At 39.2% G+C, this 17,168-nt stretch overlaps 1 protein-coding gene across 5 annotated transcripts in view; it reads left to right on the top strand.

Annotated features, from left to right (window-relative positions):
• Positions 1-15,201, top strand: part of ctnna2 (catenin (cadherin-associated protein), alpha 2) — a 489,293-nt gene extending 474,092 nt beyond the window's left edge. For all 5 annotated transcript variants that reach the window (XM_058790056.1, XM_058790072.1, XM_058790064.1 and 2 more), the window contains 6 exons: positions 3,899-4,050; positions 5,743-5,856; positions 8,760-8,941; positions 9,257-9,362; positions 13,308-13,442; positions 14,273-15,201. In XM_058790056.1, the coding sequence (XP_058646039.1) occupies positions 3,899-4,050; positions 5,743-5,856; positions 8,760-8,941; positions 9,257-9,362; positions 13,308-13,442; positions 14,273-14,560 (977 nt within the window). In that variant the 3' untranslated portion in view covers positions 14,561-15,201. The remainder of the gene's footprint in view (positions 1-3,898; positions 4,051-5,742; positions 5,857-8,759; positions 8,942-9,256; positions 9,363-13,307; positions 13,443-14,272) is intronic.
• Positions 15,202-17,168: the final 1,967 nt, after the last annotated feature.

Here is a 17,168-nt window from a genome sequence, read left to right on the forward strand (position 1 = left end):
CCCAGACTGGCTCTCATCTAGTCTGTATTCACTTTGATGAGGTGGTACTATTCATTTGATTTCACTGTTTCTGTCTTGGTGTTTGGATGATGGTGCCATCCAGGGCTGTCATCAGGGAAAGGGGCAACTGGGGAATTTGTTCCAGGCCCTTTGACAAGAGGGACCCACTGAGTTCCTCTGTAATATAGCCTGCTCATTAGGCCCAGGGGAGGGAGGGCCACCCATAAAAATTTAGTCTCATGCCCCGTGAATTTAAGTGACAGCCATGGTGCCACTGCATAAATGGAATTGAACCATAAAGCATCGCAGCATTGATTCTAGACCTTTCATTATTGCACAAGACTTGGCATGCAAAATGTCAATGAATTTTTGAAAATTTGCAGGTTTAGGCCAGACGTATCATTGGGGTGGGGGCTTAGCGAATTAGCATATTAGAAGTGAATAGCATCTGAACATGTTTTCCATTTAGTTAAGATGTTTGCCACTCAACTAAGTGGCTTTATTAGTTGAATAATGGAGAAAATGCACAGGCATAGTGTTCCAGTGGGCAATTGGAGTAAATCAGCAGGTACTGGTCTATATATTTCGACAAACTATTTCCCCGTCCAAATACTGTAAAGCTGATATAAAGCCACCCAGATTTATATCAAGCTGATGTAAAGCTACTTTGACACAATTTGCATTGTTAAAAGCGCTATACAAATAATAGTGACTTGACTTGACTATAGTTTTATGTCATGACAGTTTTTTTTTTTTTATTTCAATCCCTCACAAAACAAGGTCAGGCTATCGCTTTTAAAAGTTAGTAAAAACTAGCAGTTCAATTTCCTCAAAAGTGTCTTGACAGGTTCCTATCAATTTCTTCAACTTTTTGGTTTAGTTCCTTATCGGGAGATGGACATCATTTAGCCTAATTAGAACATACTAAACTTTATCCTTTTTTTTTCCTTTTTTTTCCCAAAAGGCAGTATAAATATAACAAAAGTCCAGCTGGTCCAAAGCTCTAAAGATACACCGCTAAAGCACCTTCAGCACACAGTGCTCGCGAATCTTGAATCGTGTCCTTGAGCTTGAAAATCAATAGTCTAATAGCAAAGCTGTGATGACTTTCCCCTCTCTCTTTATCCTTTCCACCCTCTTCCCGATCCAACGTAATCTTCATGCGGGAAAAATTACCCTATCATTAAGGTTATGCTCAGGCCCCCAGTAGATTAAAAATGAGAAATATGGCTGATGTAATAGTGCCAAGTAGAAGGCAGCAGTAGCAATACTGTCATGAGTATGGCAGAGTGAGTAGGGCTCATGCCAAAGGGTGGCCATGCAGAGATGAAATATGGCCACCTAATCACTGCTCTCCATCTAACACACACACAGACTCACACATGATTTTTATGGCAAATATAGTGTTTCACTGACAGGTTGAAGGCCATGTTTGCTCAGGTACCAAAAACAGCAATAATTTCATACAGCCAAATGACCCCACGAAATCTTTTTCCTCAGCATGTCACGACCCAAGAGTCTGTACGGTGAGATGCAGGAGGCAGCGCATGCAAAATCAACAAGGATAATAGAATTAGTCAGTGCCTGCCTACTACAATGAGTTTATTTTTGAAAATGAAAACGGAAGAAAGAAATGCAGATCCTGAAGAAAGGGCAGTGCTAACTAATTCTACAGCCTAAGGACCAAAATGTAAATGAAACCAAAGTACAAGTGACCTCACTGTTGTCGTAGGAATTTGTTCTTCATTTCGAATTACTTGGAGTGTTTTGTAAGACCTATTAGCATTAGGAATGTCTCATTGCGTTTTCAAGTATTTCGTTTTGAGCCCATTAGGCTGGTCTGACCTCAGCCTCTCAAACAGAAAAAGCCAGTTTGAGCATTTTTTATGTAATTCACCTCAACATTGCGCAATATCTCAAAATGCTTTTGCAAAAACACCATTTGAAGACTCATAGAACAGATCTGACTGCTTGCTTTATCTGGAGTTAAACACTTTAAGAAAATAATCCCTTCCAACATGGTTTTTATTAGCTCCTTTCATCATTTCTCACTGGTCTGAGTTAAATTTGCTCCTCACTAGCAGCAACTTTACTCATTAATGGCTTGAAGAACATTTAAATATTTCTATTTAAAAGTCACAGCAAAATTCCCCAAAGCTCATTTTACGCCTCTCCAATAAGTGGATTAAAATGAATTAAATATGTGTTAAAGCAAGATGGGGTTAGAAAGAAGAAAGCAAATCAAATAAAGAGCCTTTACCGCACCTTTTTGTATGTTTTGCATAATTTTGTATTTCTTATGTGTTCATTTGAAATTCAAATCTGAACATTTAAGAAGGCAAATAGGCAAAATGGCTGTCAGAGAGGATCCCATATTGGTCTCCTTTTAAAGTCAAACTCAAGACGAATGCCTGTAATCAAAACCATCATGAAAAAGGCCGGTCTTTTACTGGAGATCCACGTCCGCTATTATTTTGAATGGCTCTCTGGGCTTTGATTTGGTTAGATGGCTAGATCACAGGAGTGTCCTCATAAGACCCACCTTCCCCACGGAGAAGTGTATCTTGGGTCATAATATCCTACTTACTGGCTTTTAAAAATCTAGAGACTTCCCCTCCTTGATACATTTGTTGAATATTTTAAGAGCATCGCTTTGGAGCTTGCTCAAGGGTTTAATACAAGGCTTTTTACTGTGCCCATCTTTTTTTCATCATCCACCAAGTGGTCCCGGGCGTTGATATGAGCATGACTTGACGTCAGGGTTAGATCACAATACAGTCTCTCTCCACCAGTGATATTGCCATGGAAACGCAAGATCTTTCCTTCACTTTGGATATTACCCCCTTCCTCGCCAAGTATGCAGGCAGGTCATTCAGTGTCAGGTCCAGAAGTTGAGTGTGAAATCGGCGAGCTGCAGAGCACAAAGGAACGTACTTGTTTAGTACAATCCAACTGGAGACATAAAATCATCAACTCTATTATTTACTCTTGAGTCGTCAAGGTTTAAAGCTTAGGATTCATAATAAGGTAGTCAGATCCATCTAAAATGCTATTAACATTTTATATTGACATTTCACAGAAATTAAATTTACTTAAAAGTCTTCATTCACTGTCACAATGCAGCATTAGCCGTACAGTAAGTATTTTGTCAAAATGGTTACACCATGGGTAAGTGGTCCAAACACATTTGTTCAGTGTAAACGCTGAAATATGGCTCATCATAAAAACAGATCAAACTAACATCGCATTAGTAAACCTTTCCCAGCCCTCAAGCTGCACTCAATCAATGTCTGTCAACATTGTTCGTACTCGGCTCTTGTCTTCGTCAAACAATTCCTTACTGCAGCTAGCATTTAGTGCCCATTACTGAGGAACAAGACGGAGGGTGAATTGAAGGAGGGTAAAGTGGAGAGCAATGAGAGCGATTGAGATTTTTTTTTATTCTTTGTCTGCCCGCTTGGGGTGATGTGGTATCACTGTGGCCTTTTATAGAGTCGCAATGCCTCGGCTCACTGATGGTCATGTGTTCCCAGCAAGGTGAAGTGGTTAATTGGCAAACGTAGGGTGCCCCTTCCACATATTTTCAGGGTGACATTTTCTCATCTTCCTCTCCTGCTGATGTCCTCGGGCCTGACTGACAGGGAGGAGACGGCAGAAATAGATGTGCCTGCCTGAATTTCGACACTTAGCTTCTTAAGATCACATATTCTCCATTTTTTCTCACCTCTCACCATGTCTTTACTCTGATATGTTTGGCACCTGAGGGGAAGGCTGGCTTTTGAGGGATGTATGTAATCCTTTTTTTGAAAATGTTTTTTCTATGTATCTGTCTTTCTGTTTTTCGCCTTTTCTCAGCCTCTCGCTCAACTCGATCCTCTACATCCTTCTTTTTCACTAGTGATGCCACGCTTTGCAGAGCAGGTTGAGGTCGCCATCGAGGCTCTTAGCACCAGCCCCCCACAGCCATTCGAAGAGAACGAGTTCATTGACGCCTCTCGCCTCGTTTACGATGGAGTGCGTGACATCAGGAAAGCAGTCCTTATGATAAGAGTGAGTATCATACAAGTTAGAAAACCTCACGAGGTCCTTGCTATTCACATGTGGGGCTTTTATTGTGCTTATTACCCCAGTGGGTTGTGAGATAAATAACAAAACAGCACGCTGAGCACATTTCATTTGAAAATATTGTTGTGGGTTATGACCTTGTCATACAGAGCCAGGGTTCTCAACTGAGAGGTCATATGATGGTCCAATATAAAGAACTATTTATTCTCTGTAAAAAAAAAAAAAAAAAAAGTGAGAGTGAAATTATCCATAAGTAACTATTTGGCTTTTATATTGTTACTGTAATAAAGCTAAAGCAAATTATTAAAGTATTATCTATTAGTATTATTAAAGTACTATTTACCAAGACTGTGAATGTTTCTGGTTCAATATGACTTACAAACACTTGTCTTTTTGTTGCAAAATGACATTTTCTGAGATGCATACTTCCTCCATGGGAACCTCAAGAAATATTGAACAGTGTGTTATCAGTAAATAACGTCAAGCTGAGCTTGGAGATGGTTTGGAACAGAGTGATAATTGTAAATAGAGATCCTGCTTATTCTTACTTGTATATTGATTCTCTGAAACACCCCCCACCCCAAAAATGAATCACAATATATAAAAGTCATTGCAGTCGCCATGTGCTGGTGGCTGCTTTTAAGGTTTGAAAATAGTACAGCTCCCGGAGTAGAAGTGAAATGAAAATACCAGTTATTTGTCAAGGATTGTATCCTGCTAATCAAACCAAGATGGGTTTGCGTCCAAATGTACTCTCCTACTTTTATGTCTATGTGAAATCTCTATCCACTGGGATCATCATTAAAACACATAAGAAAGAAGACTTTGCCAGTTTGCGATAAGTTACTTAGCTGATTGAATCAATAGTACATCTCAATCAATAGTTAGTGCCACTGCTGTTCAGAGTGGCTGAAACAGTGGTGGCTGTCTTTTCTTCGTCTTCAATTTGCTCATTAGTCAGTTAGTGGGACTGATGTTGAAACTACTGGTAGGCAGAATACAAGAAAACAGATCACATCTAAACCCCGAAAAACCTAGAGGCCTTTCCCCCTTCACATATTGTTTGATCCCACTTTAAGAGGGAACTTCTTTTTATATTACTCACAAGAAAGCCAAAAGGGAATTGAAGAACAATGATGCAAGTCACTTGTAACTCAAACTGTGGGACGAATGAATTATTTATTGAGATTTGACTGGTTTAATGGTTGACACGTCTTTATGTTGGATCAGAGGTCCTTCGCCCCTCATTGTGTAGCAACCCACAGCTGCTCATGATGTCTGTCGAATGTTGTGTCCCAAATTGTCAGTATTCTGGAGCACTAGGACAAAGGACATCGGCACTCTAGTAGAGTACATTTAAAATATAGATGTAAAGTTTAAGCAAGGCAAAAAAGTTGTTGATGAATGAATCCCACAAGTTAATGTTTCTCCAGACCAGTTTTTAAAACTGAAAATGAAAGTAAAAATGAAATTTAGGAGACTCAAAAATGAATAATTCGCTGTACTTACTCTGTCATTCCAAACCCCATGTGTGCAAAATGTGATTAAATAACCTACTGCTTGCTCTTTTCCAACATATAATAAGAAAAAGAGACTTTTTATTTGATCAAGTATTTATTTTTCACGAAACCACCACAAAGGTATGATGTGGTGATGTGGTCTTTTTTTTTTGGTCAGACTCCAGAAGAGTTGGAAGATGACTCTGACTTTGAGCAAGAAGACTATGACGCCCGTAGCCGCACCAGCGTCCAGACAGAAGATGACCAACTGATTGCTGGACAGAGCGCAAGGGTGAGTGACTCCTATGTGATGCATGAACAACATCTCCTATTCCTGCTGTCATTTCCAGCAGGTTTACTCTCACAATACAAAACACTTATCACTCCACTGAGCGTGTCTGCTGTAAAATTACATCTAGTCTTAGAATAACAAGAGGGCCAGTCATTCAAGTGCATGCACACAGCAATGTGTCTCTCACTTTTTCGACAACAAAACATTATTTAGCCTTTGCTGCAAATGGTGGTGTGAATGTTTTTGTAGATTTTCTTCCCTCAATACTCAACACTGCAGTTACAAAGTATAAAATATACATCCTGTGATGATTAAACTTTACATCAGTTCTGTCACATGGCATCTAACAGCTATTTTTTTTTTTTTTATGTTCAAGTCCTCCATATATCAACATGCTTGGTACCAGTTAAATAAAAATTATCTGTTATTTGTATTCCTTCAATACAGCAAGGTAGAAAAGAAGCCTAATAAAAATTTTAGCCTGACCTAATAAGCATTTTAACCTGACCTTTTAGCTTAGCAACATGCTAATTTTGTATAAATAAATTGGGATTCGAGTCTATATTGCACATCAAATTGCTCACAATCAAGTTGCCGTCTATGTAGAATAGACACAATAAATTTCCAATTTGGAATGTAGGTTTTGAAACAAAGCTTCAATATTTAGCATAGCAGGGGAGCATGCTCCCATTTCCAGCAGAAAAATCTTCACACAAGAATCATTTTGGTCCTAGTTTCGTAAAGTCTCTGAAGAGACTGTAGTTAAAATATGACTGCAAATGAGACTTCTGGCAGTGTCACCCCCTTAGTGTGCCTGTGTCAGCCGGCGTTTGACGGCAAAGCTCACTGGGGTTCGAGGCTTAATCCACATTAGTGTATGTGTGAATAGTGCACAGTGGGCTGCTTATGAGACATTACAAGGATATCAGTATGTAGCCGTGGAGTACCGCTGACATTCACACACAAATACACACCATAACCCTGTTTGATACCAATTACTCTTGAGAAGAAATTATCTTCCATGAATGAGAGGAAATTATAATTTGTATAGAAATAGAAAACTGGGCTAAAAGAAATTCTGCTGCGGAGAAGAATAACAGGGTCATTTCTTGATAACAGCAACAAATTGACTAAAAAATGACCATGGAAAAACATTCTGCTCAGTAGTAAACTCGGTTCAGTGGAGTTCATAGTGGCATCTTGTGCGTGGATGTTGAATGTTACATTGAGTGAATGTGTTTTTGCAAATCAAATATGTGTGTCACTACTGTTATATTGATATAGACTGTGATTTTAAGTTTTATGGATTTTGAGTTCTCATAAGAGAAAAATAAGAGCAGCCATTTGTTCACTGACTGACACTTTCTGACAGACGCATAGAGACACTGCTCTATCTCTTAGCTCTATGATAGGATAACAGTGCTGATAGGTCAGCCATAAAATTGAACTCCGGTATCTAGGCCACTTTATTTCAAATGAGAAAAATTAAAAAGCTTTTCTGAGGGATTTCTAATCCAGAAGCGCGCACACGTACACACGCAGACACACAGATGTTCAGCACACAATATGAGTGTGTTGAATGAATCGGCACCGGTGCGTATGGGAAAGGATTTGTTGGAGCATTAAGCTGCCTGCACCCTCTCTTGTTATCGGTTAGGAGCCAGAGAGATTTGGGATAAGTGAATTCTGAGCAAGGCAAGAGGAAGAAATAGGCTCTCTCCCTTCTATTTACCTTCTTTCCATACATCACATCCATTTTTTAGGACCAGAGGAGTTGGGATTAAACATCTAGCAGCTCATTAATGCTGATTGGCTGCGTCAAAGTATGCAAAGAGCTGATTGGCTCGTGGGATGGTTATGTTTCTGATTGGATGCACAGGTGGTAGAACAGTGTGGTAATCACATCTGAGCAAAAAAAAACTTTAAATGAGCTTTAATCATAACTAAACAAGCATTTCTTCAACCACTTTTTCAGATGCCATCGCACAGTTATGTGTGATATCAAAGGCACTGAAGGATACATTAATGCAGCAAAAAAAAGCTTATCCTTATATAGTTTTCTTTGGGGGGGCGGGCCAACACAGCCACTGTTGCATCAGCCCTCCATTTGAAATGCCCAGGAATGCATGCTATCTGAAAAAGAAATCATTTTCATCTTTTAATCACATTTTCTCCGAGGACTTCTTTTCTTTTTAGTGTGTAATTGCTTGTTAAATAAACAAGCAAAAAGCTACAAATCTTAAATGAGCAGCTGGCTCTTAATTAGCTCTTATGTTATGACATCCTTTGGCTATGACGGCATATCTCCACTAAATTCAGGCAAAACTGCAGCAAAAAATTATCTCTGACTTGTCAAACTACAAATTCCGATTTATACGGCACAGACTTTTGCAAAACCCATCTTCCTCAGTAATCACGCATTTAATGGCATCCAGAGTCTCCTGCTTTGGTCCGGTCCGTCCGCTCGGACAGAATGTTGAACAAATGCATAATTCATTGACTGGTGTAAGAAGTGAGGTAATTATACATTTATCTCACAAATAATACTGCGCCTTAACGGTGCCTGTGACCTTGCAAAGAGATTAATGCCCTTTTGGACTGGCTCAGAATCGCTACGGAGTGAGAATTTATTCCTTGACAAGGAGAGGGGGAAAGAAAAGAGGATGGATTTTCTCTTTATGAGCATGAGATGTCACGGGGTTCCAGAAGGTCTTATGATTAAGTGTTAAGTTTCAAAACCTTATACAGAGGCATTTCAGTGGGGTTAAACAAAGTCAGCCTAAATGGAGGGTACTTTCTTTTCAAACTTTTAACCAGAAACAAGGGCATGTGTTGTGAAAAAAAAAATATTGTGACATGTCTAACTGATCTTTAACTTGTGTCATACCACTACCCCCCAATAGGCTATCATGGCTCAGCTGCCACAGGAAGAGAAGGCTAAGATTGCCGAACAGGTGGAGAGTTTCAGGCAGGAAAAGAGCAAGCTGGATGCAGAGGTCGCCAAGTGGGACGACAACGGAAACGACATCATCGTGCTGGCCAAGCAGATGTGTATGATCATGATGGAGATGACTGACTTCACTAGGTACATCCATCCACGTCAACAATAAGAATGCTGGAAACATCAGACAGATAATATGAAGCATAAGGCTGTAGTATCAACTTGAAGGGGTACTAATATGCATCCTTTAGCGGTAAATTATGCACAAAGGTGTCTCTTTTGAAACTGTTACACCCCATTTTTTTTGAGAAAGTAGCTGCTTATGTTTCTTTAGTTGCTTCTGATTGGGGATTTACTAGCATATGTTGGGGGATTGCTTGCTTTCTGTGCAGCTTGCGCTTTGCCCGTTTTGAGGAATCAGCTAATAGAGTAACAATCTGGGTTTTTGCGTTACTGCAGAGGCAAAGGCCCTCTGAAGAATTCCTCTGATGTGATCAACGCCGCAAAGAAAATTGCAGAGGCCGGATCCAGAATGGACAAGCTCGCCCGTGCCGTGGCTGACCAGGTCAGAATACCCTTTTTTTCCACGTTTGTCCTCCTCTATTCATCTCTGTGAAGATGTGAGATCAAAGTCCTGGGTTGCCTTTAAAATAATGAGCTCCTATGTGGTGTTGAATTTATTATTAGATGAGCAGCATCTTCAGAACCTGCTGACTGACACTTTTTAACGGTTAATGAACTATACTCCTTGTAAAGAAAAGAAAGGCTAAGGATGTGCCTATGAGTGCGTCAGTATGCACGTGTTGATGGCAGCTACTGTATCATCCACAGTCTTTGTTCATTACTAGTACTGTATGTAGTGCACTTTCATGTTCTCATGAAATAGTGTGCATTTTTTTTCTTTTTTTCCCCCAAGACATTTGCTCATAATTAAGTAACCATATAGGGGTAGATTTTGAAAATGTGTGTTCCAGATCATCTGCAGAGGCTTGGATGTGAATTTGGCGAGTGCTGGAAATGAGCCAAACTGTCTACCACCCTGCCCATTTGGGTGAGAAGACAAACTTGGTAGTGAGGGCTGAAGGAGGTGCAGAGTTGTTTGTGGATTTTAGTCCAAGGCAAAATGTTGAGTTCTGACTGACTGGTAAAGGCATCTTTGTTGCTGTCCAACTGACAGGCCATGGTGAGGGACTACCAAGAGATCACAGTTAACCAGAGGTGCAACTGTTTTGTGCGCAGACAGGTTTAGACTTCTATCTTTGGTATTCAACAGGGATGTAGAAAGAGCGCATGACAAGAACAACAGAGTATAAAGAGAGAACATAAAAGGAGATTTAGACCAGCGTGCTGCATGTTGTCGGTGCTCGGTGGAGTCACACAAGGTAGAGTTGGAGATCTTTAGAGAAGCTTGGTCTTTACACAATAAGGCCTGCTACTGCCGCTACAGTGCTGACGGCTCAATAAATCACCTGACTCCACCTCCTTAATTAACTGCTACTCCAATAGAGAGTTGCATGGATGATGTATTTTTGTAGGCCAAAACCCAAAAATGTGTTAGCATTTTAATACTTCTGGATCCATTGTGCTAAAGCCAATTTTTTTTTTTTTTTTTTTTCTTTATAGACTTGGTTATGAAAACATTTGTGGTTAACATAAGCAAAAAAGTGGAAAAAAGATCTGCACACTGTTATTCCCTTTATTTATTTTTTAATTTATTTGCCTGACGAAGGTCTCTGGACCGAAACGTTGTTTAAAAAAAAAAAATTAAATAAAGGGAATAACAGTGTGCAGATCTTTTTTCCACTTTTTTGACGATATTTTTTGATCTTGCACCTGGTTAAGACATTTTCGGATGTGCGTACCTTCACCCTTCGTTTATGGTTAACATAAGCGCAAGACATTTTCATTTTTTATTATTCTACAACAGAAAATATCAGCAATGTGTTTTATTTTTTTTATTATTATTTTATTTTTTTACTTGAAAAAGGCAGTTGCTAATAAGTGGCTAAATGGGAGTGTAGAGATTGGAAAATCCTATTGGGAACCAGGGGGATGCTAACTTCCAGGTTGGCCTACAAAACTACGTCATCACTGTAGCACTCTATAGGACAGCTCTATACTACAGTACTAACTAATTACCCACTCTTACCTTACAAAAACACCTACCTATTTTCCCTAATATCACTTCCCGAATTACATTTCAAAGCACAGAAAAACAATCATTACAATTATCAAAGGATTTTACATCTGTTTTTTGGTACTACACCACAGGAATGACCCTTTTGTTGTCATCAACACTGGGAGACTGATCAAAAAGATACAAGAAGCCTGAAACCTGCTGTGTCACCACTGGCCAGGCCTCATGTTGTTTTTGTTGTTTTCTTACCGTATTTCTTTTCCCTTAGATAAAGGGAAAAGAGTGAGGGGGAACCTGATCACACTGCTGATCAGAGTGTAATCTAAGTGCACGAGCACATCGGAGACGGCCAGACAGTTCCTGCTTTCCAAAACAGAACACCCCTCCCCTCCCTTCAGGCCATTGTGTTCCGCCCATAGCAGCAATCCATCCTCTCTACTGCTACATGTTGTGTTTGTTGGGTAGTCTGAACAGGTGGCTTGACTTGTCCCTTATCGAACCTTTTTCCCACTAACAGAGTATTTACATCTAATGGCCATCTGGGGTTCTCAGGACTCATCAAGGGACTGTATTCATTTCAGAAAGAATCTCTGAGTGGGCGGTGTAAAACAGAACCGGGTGCTCAATAATCAAGCTGCTCCTCAGTGCTGGAAAAGACAAAACAATTCAGAAACAAAAGTCATCATAGGTTATGCTTCATTTACTGTATATAAAGCTTTGAATGTTTTGGTGCACAATAAGTTAAATGTAAAATGGCGGAATATTGTACATCTGTGGTTGTCAAAAACAATGCTAATTGCAACTAATCATATAACAATTAAAATAGATTTTAAAAGGAAGAACGTAATGCTTCAGATACATAGGACTGTATGTATTTCAATGAAAATATCTGCCTAATTTGCTTATGTTCCACTAAACGACAGCTTAATATGGACATAACTGGAAAGAAAATGTAAACATGACTACTGCAGTTCAGCTGATATTAATACATTTTTTTAAATATTTTAAAGACCTTTTGTTTTAAAGCAATTTTGTAGGGTTGCAAAGAAACTGCCGAAGAGGACTGCTGTGGGTGTGTGTGGTCATGACAGCAGTCAGCCCTCCCCAGAAACACACTCTTACAACTTCTGTAACCGCTGCACTTGACACGGCAGACCTAAAGCTGCTGGGCCCTGGAGGCGAGAAAAGAGGGTTCTATATTTTTCCATTTCCCCCTTGCCTTCCTCCGGCACAGCGAGAGGTTGCCTCCTGAAGAGAGACACTCGATCGCTAAACGCTAAGGACGTTACAGCTGCTCAGCCGTGTCAAAGATAAAGCAGCTTCAACAGTTATTAAATGTGTCTCATCAGTCTTTTTCACTCAAAGTTCATGTGACGCTAAGGGAGAAAAAATTGTAGCCAACTATTTAACAACTTCTGACAGGACTTATTACTTTATGCAAAGTCACTGAGTTAACTGCTGTGTTAGAAGCGTGTCAAAGTGGTAATCTTGTCTTGGCATGCAAGGTGCTTTATGTGAAAAATTCTTATTTTTCCCAAAAAGTCTTAACGTTAAATGGAAAGTGTTCATCTATGGCTTCAAATGGGAGCCAGAAACGGCACAGGGGTCATTCTTACATGTAAATGCACTACACAGAATGAACCTAATATGTAGAAAAGCATTTTCTTATTGACAAATTCATTTGATATTACATTCTTCACATTACAGTTTTTTACGTGTTAAATCATCATATTCAGTGTCTAGATAGATATATTTGGAGGATGGGCATATGCAGGCACATTTGGATTTGTGTGCTTACAAATAGTCTGGGGTCTGATCTCAATGCAAAGTCTGTACACATTACCAATTCTATTATGCCAAAGTCCTGGCTTATGAATATTAAGTAGTTTGTGACTGCAGGAAGGTTACACTGCAACGTAACCATGGCCTAATTAATATTTATGAGATAAGCAATCGCTGTGTCATGAGATCAAAAAAGCAGTCCATGCATCTCTCCCCACTGGCTTCGAAACAGTTAAAGGAAATTAAGGACACTATATGTACTGTAATATGGGCTATTGTCCATTATAAGATGTTTTCCTCAAACCCTCAGGGATGAGAAGTGCTTTCCATTTCATTTGGTTTGTTTAATGTTGTGCTTTATATTTATGTGTACAGTGCTCCTTTTACCAAAATAAACAATTGTGACGATAGCAGGAGATGTACGAATGAGTCTATTTAGCCAATATGTGATGATGACGAACCCCTGAGTCATCTTCAAGATGGAGATAATTTCATCTTCAGTCATCATCGCTTCACCCTCCTCACCTCATATTTGCTCTACACAGCGACTATGTAAAGGTCGACTCTCTGCTGTGTTCTCATCTCTTTTAGTGCCCGGACTCAGCCTGTAAGCAGGACTTATTGGCGTACCTCCAGAGAATCGCCCTCTATTGCCACCAGCTCAACATCTGCAGCAAGGTCAAGGCTGAGGTTCAGAACCTGGGAGGAGAACTCATTGTTTCAGGGGTAAGGCAATTTTGGGCATGCGCATTATAATTCAATCGCCAAGTATGTTTGTTTAATGCACTTCAAAAGTTTGATTCCAGACTGACTAAAACAATAATGTTGTCTTTTTAAAATGGCATGTTAATGCTTTAAAGAGCGGTCATACTACCCTTGTGTTTCATTGATTTCTATACATTCATAAATGTGGGAAAACGGCAACGCAAGCTCCAAAGTACTGACCTGCGAATAAGTATCATGTGAAAACTTGTGACCAATATACGATCAATACAAACAGCTTGCTGAGCTAAATTAAAATGACATGCTTTGATGCTATATATTATGAATATTCGGTCATTAATTACTCATCCTCATCTCGTTCCAAACCCATAAGACCTCTGTTCATCTTCAGAACACAAATTTAAATATTTTTGATGAATTCTGAGAGCTCTCTGACCCTCCCATAGACAGCAACGTAATTAACACAATCAAGGTACAGAAACGTAGCAAGGAGATCTGTAAAATAATCCATGTGACATCAGGGGTTCAACTACAATTTTACGAAGCTATGAGATTACTTTCTGTGCGCAAAGAAATAAAAAATAACAACTTTATTCAACAATTTGTCTCCTCTGTGTCACCCTATAACGCCATTTTGGAGAGTGTCACATACGTAAACAGTGTATGCTGACACAGAACCGCATACGTTGTTTACATTCAGTGGATACTCTCCAAAATGGTGTAATCTCGTAGCTTCGTAAAATTACGTTTTTTTAATATTTTCATATTCCAAACATAGCAATAGTTATCATCAACAGACACTTACTTGAATGTTCTCCTCCCCACTGCTTTAGCTGGACAGCGCTACATCCCTCATCCAGGCGGCCAAGAACTTGATGAATGCCGTGGTCCTCACAGTCAAAGCCTCCTACGTGGCTTCCACCAAGTACCAGAAGGTGTACGGCACGGCGGCGGTCAATTCCCCGGTGGTGTCCTGGCGCATGAAGGCCCCGGAGAAGAAACCCCTGGTGAAGAGAGAGAAACCGGAGGAGTGCCAGACCCGTGTCAGGCGAGGCTCGCAGAAAAAACACATCTCCCCCGTCCAAGCCCTCAGCGAATTCAAGGCCATGGACTCCTTTTAACTCGGCACCACAGATACCCAAAACTCCTCCTCCTCCTTTTCTCTCGATTTCTTCTCCTCTCCTTGTTACGGCTTATTTTCTTGGAGCTGTATCTTGTTCAATGCAGCGACGTGTGTGTATGTGCCCAGTAAATGTCTGTGAGTTGGAGGGGCTTGGCCACCCATCCACTTCGAACCAAATTTCGCTGTAAATGAGAAACAAACAAACTCATGAAGGAGACGTTTACAGTGCAGGCTGCGGTACAATTTATGTGGTGTTCATTCTCGCTGACTGGCATATATACGCAGAGATATTAAAGAATATAATCTATGGTATAGTAGTGTCAGCCCTAACCGAGGCAGAAGTGCTGCTTTCCTTCCTAATGATTTTTTTTATTATTATTATTTAAAATGAATATGACCCATAGTAATAGGAATAACTTATGTTGAAACAATTTTCTTCCTTCTTCCCAGTTATCCATATCCTAGATTTTGCATTTAAAAATCAATTTCTTTAATTATATTACTGTATCACTAACCATGGCAGCCAGGTTGGCTATAGTATCACATTTAGAAAAGGACTAGTTGTGTGGTTTGCTCAGAGACTAGTAGAATCCTGCATACCTTTATAGTCCTGATTCTCTAATAAACCTTGCAACTGTGTGTGTCGAGTGGACTTATTTTCCTATCCATTCTATTCAGCTTCATAATGGACAACAAGCGACTGTTGCACCAGCACCTGATGTACTATATTTGGTGGCACAAACACATTTTCTAATTATTGAATGATACTTACTGTGTGTTTGACAAGCAAGATCTTCTATCAATCTCATATCCGTCACCAAACAAGTTTTGTGTTTGCCACACGCCGTGTTCTGAAATTGCTTATCTGTGTCCGTAAACATTTTTGGTAAACAAGGTAATCACAAATAAAAAAGTTTGCTGCAACTTTGAGATGAAAAATAATTGCTGGTTTTAATGATTCAGGGTGAATACTAACAATTTAAAGTCAGCATGAAATGAAAATTAATCCTGTCTCTTTTCTGAATGCATGTTGTAGATTTTATTGTGAACAATTAACTAAAGCATGTTTTATTTTATTATTTTTTTTTTTTGAAAATACCTCGTAGTGTTAGTTTTCTCTGGTGACATATAAAGGACATTTCCAATCATTTAGTCCACTTAAATCCACATTCACGCAACAACAGTGTACTACACAAAGGAAATATTTGTGAATAGACGACAGTGTTGCCAAAACGGTTTATACATCCGTGAAAAAGTACTTAAAACACTGTATTTTGCATGCAGGGCCAGTAGTTGTAAAGAAATTTGCGCATACCTACAGTATATACTGAACACATAATACATATGTGCATAATGTTGTGTTCAAATTTTTCGATTTCAAAGGCGCCCAAAATGCTGTTGTCATGTAAATGACTGTCCAAAACACATACAAAGTTTATTGTTTTAGTTGAAAATGGTGTAGTGAAAATAATTAATGTGCCTCCTTTTTCGAGTTCAGTGCCCACATCGCACAATCCAATCAACTTCCAATCCACTGCCAGAATATTGAAGATCTGTCGCTACCTCTGTTTTATCACAACTTTAAATCACAAAAAAAAAAAAAAAATTAAAATGCATAATTTTATAAATAAATTTTAAAAAGTCTGTGTTTTTAAGGAACACGGTGTTCCTTTTATGTAATTATCTCAGGGCTACAATTTGCTGACCAGGATGACAGAAACAAGCCTCCAGCTCACAGTCCGAACCTTGTTAACAGGTTTTTATTGTTAACTGACAAGAAGGTAAGTACGTAAATGCCACGCTGCGACCCCCTCCTGACTTCATGTGTGCTGAAGAGTTTCCAGCCATTTCTCTGGGATTATTACAGTGACCTGTGCCTAATGAAACTCGTTGCCAATATCTGCCATTTACCTTAATTAAAATCTCCTTCAGCCACGATTTATGTCACAACATACAGCATAAAGACTTTGAGGCATTGTTCTGTGTTTGATAGTTCAGTTGGATTTCAGAACAAACATGCAACAGAAACAATATCTACTACATAACACTATGGTAAAGGGTCTTTTTTGGGCCTCTTGCAGCACCACAAGAAAAACAACTTTGTTGCCATCTAGCATGTGACTATGTTCAGAGTTTAGAGTCAACAATGCAGTCATAATGCTGACTGGCTGATGGCACTGCAAGAACGAACAGTCCCAAACTCTTCACTAGTGACTACAGGGAGAATTCAAAAGCAGCAGACAGAAACATTAACGTCACGTTTAAAATAATTCAATAAATAAATGTGTTGTATTTCTTTACTATAAATTATGCGTAACTTCAAGTAACTAACACTAAACCTATAGTAAGTACATGTTATTCATTAATATTTCTCACTGCTTATTTGTGCAGTACACTGCAACAAGTGTTACCGAATGACTTATTCTGAAATATGAAAACTGTAAATATAAAAATGTACTATAATATAAACAATAATACTAAAATAACAATGTTGAGCACAATTGTGTCAAAACTGACATTTTTGGTATAGTGGCAGTCATAGGAGAAATATATTTTCATAGGTATATAGGTAGAACCTCACTCCCGATCTCAAGAGGCGCTCTAGC

This window comes from Onychostoma macrolepis, chromosome 01 (assembly GCF_012432095.1).
Source record: "Onychostoma macrolepis isolate SWU-2019 chromosome 01, ASM1243209v1, whole genome shotgun sequence".
NCBI classification, from domain to species: Eukaryota; Metazoa; Chordata; class Actinopteri; order Cypriniformes; family Cyprinidae; genus Onychostoma; species Onychostoma macrolepis.